Genomic DNA, 12,100 nt, shown 5'->3' on the forward strand with positions numbered 1-12,100 from the left:
GCACTTTGCTTTACCTTCAGCCTCAGCACCAGCCCTCTCAATGAAAGCCCCTCATAAACACCTGGCATGAATCAAAGTGTGCATTAGGCAAGACAGAAACAGATCATGAAGAAACAGCTAACTCTCTTGGTGAAAGCAACATTAATTAAAACATGTGAAATAAGAGTAACTAAATCACTTTTTAATATTCATTGTTTGCATATCAATTCATGTTTTTGGCATTAATGCTAAGGGCATGATGATAGGGACAGTTTTAAGGCCATACAGCGCATAAATGCCTTAACTGTAAGCACATATTTCTCCCTTTGTGCTTGAATCCAATATTTGGATCAATTTTGCAAGGGAACAAGAACCATGCGTGTCTTTTGGATCAATTTCATGAGGAAAAAAATGCAGCACCTCCACTTCTAAAGGAGCCAGCGATTTGCAGCCAGGGCCTGGGGCGTCACAGTGGGGGAGGTTAGTGTGGCAAGGGGTGTCAGTACCGTAAGGATAACATAAGATTAGCATTATAACACTTACCATTACCCAAGACAAGACACCAAGTTACTCATGCTTGCATACACTTCTACTGCGTGAGGAATGGGGGAAAGAGTGGGCTCTATGTCAGTGAATGTTAGACGTCTGGGATGAAGAAGTTTCAGTGATAAAAGGTACACGTTTATTTGAGCTTCGGATTACATGTTTAATATGACATATCACATCATTAGACTGCAGAAGAAATAAAACGAGCATAACTAGCCATGATAAATTACTGGAACCATTACTGCCTTTGAGAGAGGAGATCACCTACAGAGGCAGTGAAAGGAGAGGAGAGCTGAGAGAACAGATTTTTTTCTTATTGTCTGTTAAAAAGATAGAGCTCCAACTTACTTGTGTGCAGGGTTGTCTTTGGCATATCTATGATTTGAGGTCTTCAGGTCACACTCCTGTCTCCCAGAGAGCCCTGGATGGAGTTATTTATTGTATTTATTCAATTTCTCTGCCACAGACTGCTTGTAATGCAGGAAAAGGGGATTTTCTTTGCGCAATGCCACATTCTTTTAATATAATGTGACCTCTGGTACGTAGACCATTCTGATCACACCCCACCATTTGAGTAAATAGGAAAGGGTGGATAATAATATCGGAGTGACATGAAGTTTTCAGAACCCCGGGCTGAACAAAAAACACTCCAGGCTGTTCACTATCAGGGCTTCTGGTGGAGGAGGAGATAAGCCAGGGACATCACTGCGTTCAGAGAAAACGTAAGGGCTTTGCGTGGGCAAGCCCTGTCAGCCCTACTGTGCAGCTTTCAGCCACATACTGACGCAGGCGCAGTGGGGCTTTCAAAGTGCACAACTTTCACTCGGAAAATGTTGTGCAGAAAATGTTTTACTTTCATCATGTAATTAAATATATGCTTCACTAGAGAGGCCAGAAAAGGCTAGGGGCGCAGCCCCTTAGCCCTTGAACACCAGCTGCCCCTGGTAACATCAAGGATCATATTATCTAACCCCCACACCGCACCAAAAGAACCATTACAATACACCACTAGAAATATTTGGAAACTACACCCACCACAGGTCGTCATCATTGTGGAGAGTGCTCATGTTGTGGATAAACAATTGAATGCCCAGCAATTGAGCACTGTGGGATTAAAACAACACAGTTTGTCTTTTCTAATTGTAAATCCAAAACTGTGTTGAATGGGATCATCTGTCCTAGTAACAAACAATATATAAGCCAAACTGTCCAGGAAGTTCACAAGCGGATTGGTCAACATAAATCTAGAATTCGGTGCAAGGTGGTGACAGCGCCATTGGTCAAACATTTTATTGAATACCAGCACAATGAGCAAGAACTAAAATGGTCTGCTTATTTGTACAGCAACGGGCTCCCAGTGGAAGAGAGCTAGAAAGGCCGCTACTTAATAAAGAAGCCACATTCATTTTGAAGGATAACATAATTTATTCTGGCTTTCATGAAACACCTGAAATCCAAAGTACCTAACAACTCAGTATCACTTTGTTGTAAGAGACAATTGTAGTTATGTACATCCCTGCAAGTCTGGTGTCACAGGAAATGTCTGTGTTGTGAATACTGTTCTCCTTAAAGTCTGTGGAAATTGTGTCCCCGTAAAGTGTACATATATACTCAGATCTCAGTTAACCCTAAGATTTTTTGAAGCCAATCTCACCCTCTGCATGGTTTCAATCACATGACAGGGTACACACAACGTGGACACTACAGATTCATGGTTGATGCATAAGCGTTTTTTTCAATGTAGAGTTGGAGACGCGAGCTTCCAGACACCCTGCATGATGGAGTTGTGCTTAGACGCTGTAGAAATTGAAATCCACAAATTAAAAATAAGGTACATAACGGCTCCTTTTTTTTTTTAGGGGGACAGTTTTCACTTTGGGTATAAGCTGTGGGTAACAGTGTTCTTTATGTATCCCTCCCCCAACTGATGAGATAGGACCATCTCCCTGTGCATTAAGATCAGCAATTCTTTGAGGAGCACAAGTGTGTGTTGACTAAATAACGCTTTCCACAGTATGAAATTGAATTTTGTCCCTTTGTCTCTCTGTCTCTTCACATTTAGTGGTTAAAAGCTCAGATCTAAACATTCTGAACACTTACACATGGTCCTCCGGGAACCACATGAGTAATAACCCGATCAAGGATAGTAAAGTGCTGCTTTTTCATGTCCTCCTATTTTCAGTATTTACTTATATTGAAAGAAGTGTTCACATGCTTTTACAGAACTGTCTCACCAGCCGTGGTCCTGAGGAGACCTCCAAATCCCTGAGGTTAAAATGTATTGACAGCGTATTTGGGTAAGAACTCTGGACTTGAAACATGCCCCAAAAAAACTTTGTACAGAAGGGTAAGAGACTTGAAAAGCTGGACCATCCCTGACTGCACTGTCTATTTCTAGGCCAATACCCACATTCATGGTTCTCACTAACATTGATGGAATTTGCTTTCACCTCGAGCATGAATGGAATTATCTGGGCAGGTATTGTTACCTATCGTGATGATTGTTTTTAATTTATTCTAAATATTTTTTCACTTTTGGGGATAGGTATCTCAGCACTTATTTGGGCGAGAGCACGCTATTTTCATGTTAAAGAAGGATATCCAATGTGAAATATTTGTAAACAAATTTAATACTTTGGTTTCTTTAGTAGAATCACAAAAAGTGGTTTAAAAATTGGTGATTGAAAAGTGCTATGCAGTTTATTTTGTTGAGGCTTACTGACTTTAGCTTCCCCTATTTTGACTTTAAAGAATTCTTGAAGGCAGCTGGGCAAGCTTCTTTTCCAGTGTCTACACTCCTTGTGAAGGCAGTAGCCTTCCGCCACTATGAGGGTAGAGCTTTGGGTGCCCTTCCCGGTCCAAAAAGATGGCAATTCATGAAATTCATCAAACAGGCCTATGTCATGCCGCACATGCATGATTCATTTTTGCCTACGACAACAAAAAATCAGCATTGGGGAGTCACACATCAGTACAGTTGGGCACTCATAGCAGGGTTGCATGTCCATTCCCAGGCAGAAGACTTTTCCAATAGAGAGCTATGCAATTTTAAATTTAAAGGTTTGATTGAAATTAGCACAAGGAAGCAGAACATGCTAACTGTGGGTATCTGGTTGGGCTAGACAAGGACAAAGTCACAAGTTCAGGCCGACGGCGATGGAGTGTGCACTGGATACAGGGACCAGGTTAGTCCTGCTGAAAACGTTATCTTGTCAGAGTCTAGCGTACAGAGTTCTTAACTTCAGGAATTCACAGGGGGAGCTCAAATGATGCCAGCCAAAGGTTCGAGTCCTGGAGGACACCCCTTGGGTATCAGAAACCCACTCCAGCTGAGCCAGCAGGTCCAGTTGCAGGTCCAGTCAGGGTCAGATGCAACAGGCCAGGTGGGCAGTTGCAGGGAGTCTGCTGGAGCTTGTTGTGTCCTTGTAGCTCATGACAGGAGGTCAGCCATCTGACCCTTGGAGTCACTCTGGTAGTCCTGGATTCAAGGAGGTGATCTCTCTTCTTCAAGCAGCAAGGCAGGCCTCAAGTAGCAGGGCAGTCCTCTTAGACACAAGGCAGTCCTTCTGTAGTCTTCCGCAGGTCCAAGGGTGTACTGAAGAATGGGTCTGGGTGTCCTATTTTTATATCTGGTTCTTGATATTGAAGTGGAAGAATCTTGAAGAGTCCCCCCCCCGTTGGTTCTGGAATTTCCATCTTCCCTGCCAAGGATCCAATGAGATTAGGGTGACATTAGATTGGCATCAAATTCTTTGTGAGTGTGCTTAGGCAGCTCCTTTGAAATGTAGGTGGGGCAGAGAACACCTCGACCCCTCCCATCCTGGCAGGATTGCGCTCTCCCAGCTACATCCTGGTCTTATTGTTCACTGTCTTGGCCCAATAGGCATTTCTGATGCAAGAGCAATTAACAAGCTAGAGCAGCTGAAAACTCCTCCTATAAGGTCTCAGATAGTCCGGGACAGAAAAATGCCAACTTTATAAACGGTGCATTTTCAAAATTGCAATCTAAAATCTGACTTGCCATTAAAGAGGATTTTAAATTACAATTAATTTGAGTTAAAAAATGATGCTTCTATTTGTTTGCAATCAAACATTAACACTTATTAAATGTTGTAAGGCAACCCAAAGTTATCCTATAGGAAAGGTAGGCCTCAAAGTAGTGAAAAAACGAATGGATGGGTTTTTCACTACCAGCACAGGTAAAACTTAAAAGGTACACATTCAACTTTTTAAATACAATGTGCCATATCCATTGAGCTGTTTAGGACCAGCCCTAGGGGTGATTTATAAGAATTAAAAAGGGAGGTTAGGCCTGACAAAACGTTTATTCAGGCAGGTCAAATTGGCAGTTTAATACTGCACACAGGCTGCAATGGCAGGCCTGAGACATATTTTAAAAGGTTACTTAAGTGGGTGGCACCACAAGTTCTGCAGGTTCACTAGAAGCATTTAATTTACATGTCTTGGGTACAGGTTCTACCACTTTAGAGGCAGTTATGGGTAAAGTAAGTGTGCCAACTGGATGTAAGCCAATTTTAACATTTTTAGAGAAGTGAACATAAGCACAGGCTATCAACGGTAAAGTGCACAGAGTCCTAAGGCCAACAAAAACAAATTTCAGCAAACATGAGTGGAGAAGGCAAAATGTTTGGGGGGGAACCACCCCAAACGCTGTCAGGTCTAAAAAAGTAGATAATTGCGCATAACTCATAATGTAGCATGCTGGGTGTTGGGAAAGGCTTTTTTGTTGTGGTTCTTATTCATCTAATTTATGCAGCTTAACATCTTCTCTAATCCACATGTGGATCTGATGCGCCCATCCCCTCTGGAATTTCAGAGACCTTTGAAGTTTTCCGAAGTCCCTGAACCAAGAAGATTGGCCAGAACAGTTTTTCGGTTACGTTTTGATACTTTCAGCCAGTACTTAATTTGTAAATAAAAAGGTGCTGGTGTCCAAAGCCCTCCTCTTAAACATGGGACTGCTGCAATTGAATGTGCAAACACGGAATACTGAGGCAGCGTAATCCTGAAGCCATCTGGGGCCTCTTCAATCCATTTACAGCCACTCTCTGCCCCTTCAGCTCACTCTTGTAGCTTTCTGCTTTCTCCCATTGGGATGCTTTTTTGTTTTTCTCTTCCTTCGTCTTTCCCATATGTGTCTTTTGCTTGTGGTTAATGCTTGAGGCAGAAAATTAAGTGCTGACCCTCAAAAATAAGTGCTGGTGCTCCGCACCGGAAACAACAAGCCCAAATTAAGCACTGCTTTCAGCTCTGTTTTTTTTATACAGGATAAATGCATGCTAGAAGGCAAAGCTTAAATATGAGCTGACCTGGGTTCTCACTGGTTAGGACAAAAGAACTTGACAGCTTTAGTTTAGAGACTCAGGTTTCAAATTTTCCAGGTTGCATGTGTAGGTATCTCTTTAAACCAGATTTTTTCTAGTGCTTGTTCTGTACATACATGCCAATAGACCCGATTCCGGAGGGAGACTCCTGAATAGTGATGCCAACAAAGGGCTTTATTTTGGCAGTCTCCTTCCTGAAATTGCCTTTCCTTCAATAAAAGTCAATGAGGGAAAAACATTCTTCGATTACTTTTTTTTTTTTTAACTCTCCAACGTTTCTCTTCTAAAATGCTGGCAAGTAGGCAAGCACCAAAATGCACACAAAAAAACGAGGATTGGGTGAGTTATTCACTCGATGAATCGGGAAACAACAGAGATCTGGGATAACTCTTGTCACTCCTAAAGTTCACTCTTACCGTATACCCCCGCCGGCATTATACTCAGTTAGGCTCTCTGTATGATCCCACTGAGTTTGTTTTTAGCAGACATTCCCCGCCCCTCTACCCTCCCGGGGCGATCTATGAACCAATGCTCTTTTCTCTATCAGGCACACTCGCTTCTCCCAGACAATCGCTGTTTAGCCCTCTTCAATTCCCCCTGGGCTCTGCCCTCAGCCGAAGCTCTTCGGTAATTTCCGGCCGCAGAGGCTCCTCCCTCTGGAGAAAGCGAGGATTCGTCAACATTGGGAGCGGTGTCAGCCTGTGCAGCTGGAGAGCTGGGAGAAGACTCGAGCCAGGAAACGGTGGCACAAGAGACCGGTGGGACCAGGGTCCGGAATTGGGGAAGCCGGGCCCAGCGGACATTAGACGATATCTCGGGCCGGTGGGAGACAGAAGAGGAGCGGAACGTATTTTTGAAGGGAGCTAAGCCCGAGCGGGCAGCATGCTTAGGGTTGCGGGGAGCTGCATTGGAGTTTTGCACCGGCTCTGAGTCACTGTGTACCGAGAGCGCCGAAATATGGATGCAGGCATGGAGAAGGAATGCAGCGCCCTCGGGGGGCTCTTTCAAACCATCATCAGCGACATGAAGGTAAGAGGGGCTCCTGCTTGTATCGAAAGGGGTCAGTGGGGGAAGGGCGCCTCTCCGGGGACGGGATGCAAGGAAGTGCTTTTTGTAAGTGGCCCACTCCGCTGTTGGACGAACACTCCTTCTCCACGACCCCACTTATACTGGAGCTGGTGTGGGGAATGGGCCATATAATCAAAGGTCCCTTCCTTAATGCAGAATCCGTGGGGGTTGGGGGCTGTTATTTAGAAGGAGACTGTCCTCGGTGAATTGTATGTATCTTTAGTTTATTGAGGTCTGTGAGGTGAGGCGGCGTCCGTGGAGGGTCGGTCTCCGGGATGAGGGTTCCCAGCGAGCGTTGTCCTGGACAGAGGGTCCCTTAAGGGAAGTAATGGACGGTAGATGGTCCCCGGAGGCTGATCTTAAGAGATAGTGTCGTGGGGTATAGGGTGTGACTGGTTAGAGTCTCCTGGGGCAGTTTTGGGAGTAGTTGTGGGCGAGAGCGTTACTGGTAGGAGGACGTGGGGTTTCTGGGTAGCGAGATCCCTCAATGGGATCACCTGGGGCAGAGGTCCATGGAGCAATGTACATGGTGGTAGATTGTCGCCGTGGGAGACACTGTGAGGATAGAGCCCCCACGGAGGATTGTAGCTGGAGTTAGTGTTCCTGCATGAGACATGGTGCTTGTGTATCCCTGGGGCCCAATAGCGGTGGGAGTGCCGAAGGAGAGTATCAAGGTTACATGGTCTCTCTCTGGATGGCAGTTTGTGTTATAATGTTTATAGAAGAGAGTGGTTAAGACCGATGACCACCTGTGTCTCTGGTAGCGGAGTTTTCTACCAACCAGTATTTATGGGAAGAGGTTTTGTCTCTAGGGCAGTCTCCTGGAGGAGAAGATCTATGTGAAGAGGTTTGGTCTCTGGGAAATCTTTTGAAGGAAAGTTCCAGCGGAAAGCTTAGTCTACTTTGGGTCTTTGAAGTCTCAGGGGATACATCGTCCTGGAAGAGAGCATCTAGGTGGTTCCAAGAGGAGGGTTTGGGAAGTGTGGGGATAGGAAATCCCTATTGGTAGTCACCTGTAAGAAGGGGAGGACGCCCTAAGGAGAGTTTAGGATTGAGGGTTCATTGGCTGGGTGCTAGGAGGTCTGTGAAAGAGGGGTCTCTTGGGCATCTCTTTAGGAGAGTTTGGGGTTTGAAGGCCCGTGTGTATCAGTGTAAGAGGTCCTTACTTTTCGAATCCCCGCGCAAGTCTACACCTTCACCCTCCTTTTACGCGAAACCAAATGACGTGTTTCCCATGTTCCTCCGTTAGCCAAGGTGCACCTTGCGGAGTTTACCTCCATCCTCTGGCCATTCGTACAGCTCTAACAAGCCCCCTAGCTTCACCTCATCTCTGGCTTCTCACCCCCTTGCACTCGTTTATATCCCTATCGTGTGCAGCACCTCGTTGCTTTGTAGCTAGGATACCATTTTAGAAGCCCCCTACATACGTGAGTCCGCCGGAGGATATTTGAAGGAGCGTCACTGGACGTGGAGAGCCTCTAGATGAGTGCTTCTTGTTCGGGAAACCCTGTGTGGATTGGGTAGTAGGAGGTAGAGTTTCTCTGGGGTTATTGGGGGCTCTCTGGAAACCGTCGAGATCAGGGTATTCTCTCGAGTCAGTCTGGCCCTGGGATAGGGTGTTTGAGTGACTGGTTTGGAGTCAAGGAAGGTCGTGTAATCTTGTGACGTGTCTGCCCTCACGAGTAGAGAGAACGTTGTTAGAATTGGTGGTTCACGGGCTTTCTCAGCGAAATTCGCTGTCTTCTGCATTTATATGTATGAACTGAGCCATTCAGTGTATTCCCCGTAGAGTTCGCAGATCATGTAATGGTTTCTGACCAAATCACGTGCTGATTTTAGCGCTATGCACTTGTTGAACAGTGCTGCCCGGCCGAGTTTACTTTCTCCAGCTGTGAGAAGGGGGCTCCTTGTTATGGCTGCACTCATAGAGCATAGGGAGAGACACCGTCCCCTGGGCTATGTTTCCACCCCTCCTTTCTCTGCTTGTTCTTCTTTCTCAGAGCTTCCCCGGGATTCCAGGGCGAGATTTTCAGCCTACCTCCCCCTCCAGGCTCAAGTTACACACCTGTACACTAAGCACAGCTGCTCGGGGCAATGGCCGGGAGAGTCTGGATGTGTATACACCAACCCGCCAGTTGCCAAACCCCTCCCGTGTGGGAGTGGCAGGGAATAACCAGCCATCTTGAGGTGTCACGCGTACTGTGGTTAGAGCGTCGTTTTGTAATAAATCAGTCTAAGGCAACCCCTTTGCTACCATAAATGTTTGCCTCATACTAGGCAGCCGCTTGAAATCAGATGGTTCTCCAGAGGGCCCTTAAAGCATGCGATACTGGCTCAAAAATATCCCTGCGTGGTGTGTGGCGCTCGCTCAGTTCAATCAGTAACTCACTCATGTATAATGCCACACTGTCGAACACCCTCGTGTTTTAGGCAACATGGATTGAAGGATCAATGCGCTGCATAATTTTTATTATCGTTTTTACAGCGCTCTGCCGGTCAGTATTTTTCTGGAAAGCATGACTGTAGCAACTGTAGATCTCAGCTTCTCTCTGCGAGACTTAGTCACTTTTTGCAAAAAGCGCGACCCCTTTTCCTCCATTTGCGTTTCGGATAGACCACTCAGCTTCTGCAGCATCCCACTTACAATGTATTCATTTTAATTCTGGCGTTACAACCCATACTTCGTTTGTACAATATCAAATCTAAAATAGAGAAAAATGATTTATTTTACTGTAATGCCTTTATTTTGCTCTGCTAGTGCCATAAAAATAACACCTAAGCCTATGATCTGGTGATTGACTCATACTGTATACACTTTGTATTTATTATATGGAACGTAGTAAGATATTTCTGGTTGAAGGAATATCATTACAGCGAATCAGTAAAATAGCTTGTCGGGTGCCTAAGGAACCTACAGGCACGGTGCCAACATATCCTACCACATTTCTGTGAAGTTATTTTTTAAGTATTTGCTAGGGGTTAATTGTTTTCCCTTTTTTGTGATAATCTTGTCAGATACTTTTTTTGCTTTCAGACTTGTTTTGATTAGCTTGATAGTTTTAAATGTAATGTGGTTGTGCTATGCTGTTGCGACTGCACAGCTTTGTTTCCCGTGCATTGGTAGACAGAACATTAGAGATTCACCCAATTAAACTCGTAGCCATGCTTTGTAATTCCATATCCCACTGGCTTCACCCGTGATTTCTCTGTTATTTATGAGCTGTAATGATTTGATCAATTTAAATTCTAGCCCCATTCTAAATTCTTAGAAGTACACTTATGGACATTGAGCGCGGGCAGTAAAGATCTTTAACAACCATGTATATCGTTTTGGTTTACCATAAGTGAGAATACGACATGCTAGGTTTAACATGGCCCTTTTACTAAATTGACGAAGAACGCACCAGTCCATTCACACGCCAGCACTCGTCTGGACTGTTGTCCAACATTTATGCTGATTTGTGGGACAGACTACATATTACATCTCTTCGGAAAAAAAGATTTGCCTACAGATTGCGGTCCAGACTTTTGAAGTACTCTTTCTTTGGAGCGTAGTACCTATCACAAACTATCAGCCTTGAAAATGTCCAAGTGATAAAACACATGTCGGCTGCCATTCCTTTTTGATGTGTAATTCGAAATGAAGACATTTGGAAAATAAAAACGAATTCCAATTACCCATACACCTTAGAACTCATCCTTGGATTTACCATCTTTTCGACGTGAACTATATGTGTGCTTCGGTATTTGTGTAAACACAACCATGTATATAGTGATGACATACATTGCGAGGTGTAGCACTGGAACCTTGGGTGCTTAGTTATTCCATACCCTGTGGCCTTTGTTTGTAGAGGGTTCTTTAAGCAGAGTGACCTGTCCTGGCCTGCCCACTTACCAATATGCGACGCCACACTGTCAGTTTACCAATAAGTGTTCCCAACAGTTGTGGCTGCAGACTTATCAGATCTGCTTTTGAGGCATACTGAGCACAAACTGTGGCAGCTGGGACCTATGGGGTGGAGTTATGGGGTCACGAGAAGGCCAAGATCAGAGAACCAGTTTCTGTGTCATCTCTATCTTGGCCCAGGGACCCTAATGGATATGCTCAGGTTTGAGCTGAGTCTTAACTCAGTCAAGCAGCCCATAGCATTCCAACCCCTTTTATATTGGGTAACAATATGGACCAAGTCTGAGCTGCGTACCTGAAAATCTTATGCAAGGTATGATCATATGCAGAGCCAGGCAAATTACCTTGGTACAACTATTTAGCCCTCACACTGAATTCTATAGACTGCTCGAAGCTCTGGTCCAATCCAGAGAGCCTGACTACAGGGAGTAGGCAGCTGGTAAAAGGGAAGATCCAGAACTACAGCATTACACGCCTTAATGGGAAATTGTTAGCAAGTCTTCCAGTTTTTAAACTGCTTTCTGTTTATGAATGCTGCCTAGACAAGCTCTGTCCAGAAATAAAGAGCTCTATACATGTGATTCAGAGCAGGAGCTTTGCCTGTGAATTTGTGTACCAGACCTTAGACTACTAACAGGGAAAGCAGCCGATCCATCATGCAGCTGTGAATTGGAGGGGTGAGGGAGACCAATCAATCACACATTTTATGTGGCTTTATTCTCTAACTTTGCGGATCAGAACACATAGGTGGTCATTATGATCTTGGCGGTGTGGGCCGCCATGCTGTCGGTGGTGGGAAAACCCGCCAGCCGGCATAGCGGCCCACACTGCCACATACTGAACCCTTGGAGGGCCGCCAGAGGTGGCCCTAACTCACCACCAGGCTGCCTCCGTCAGGCAGCCTGGCGGCAGTCGACATCATCATCCGACAGGGCCCCTCGGATAATGATCCCGCAGTCCCCAGCCTTTCCCTGGCGGGTTTCCCCAGCCAGAGAAAGGCTAGCGGAAGGGGTGCACCAGGGCACCCCTGGGGGCCCCTGCACTGCCCATGCACTTGGCATGGGCATTGCAGGGGCCCCTTTGCAGTGCCCTATCGCGCAGGTCACTGCCCGATTTACAGGCAGTGATCTGCGCGATGGGTGCAGCTGCACCTGCACCTGCACCTGCCGCACAGAGGCATTGGTGGCGGCTCCATGTGGAGCCGCCGTCAATGTCCCGGCCAGTCATTCCTCTGGGCCGTCCGCCGGTTTAGAGG

At 45.6% G+C, this 12,100-nt stretch overlaps 1 protein-coding gene across 2 annotated transcripts in view; it reads left to right on the forward strand.

Annotated features, from left to right (window-relative positions):
- Positions 1-6,526: 6,526 nt before the first annotated feature.
- LOC138304101 (protein MTSS 1-like) overlaps positions 6,527-12,100 on the forward strand; it is a 545,913-nt gene continuing 540,339 nt past the window's right edge. For both annotated transcript variants that reach the window (XM_069243840.1, XM_069243841.1), the window contains exon 1: positions 6,527-6,899. In XM_069243840.1, the coding sequence (XP_069099941.1) occupies positions 6,828-6,899 (72 nt within the window). In that variant the 5' untranslated portion in view covers positions 6,527-6,827. The remainder of the gene's footprint in view (positions 6,900-12,100) is intronic.

This window comes from Pleurodeles waltl, chromosome 7 (genome assembly GCF_031143425.1).
Source record: "Pleurodeles waltl isolate 20211129_DDA chromosome 7, aPleWal1.hap1.20221129, whole genome shotgun sequence".
In the NCBI taxonomy this organism is placed as follows: Eukaryota; Metazoa; Chordata; class Amphibia; order Caudata; family Salamandridae; genus Pleurodeles; species Pleurodeles waltl.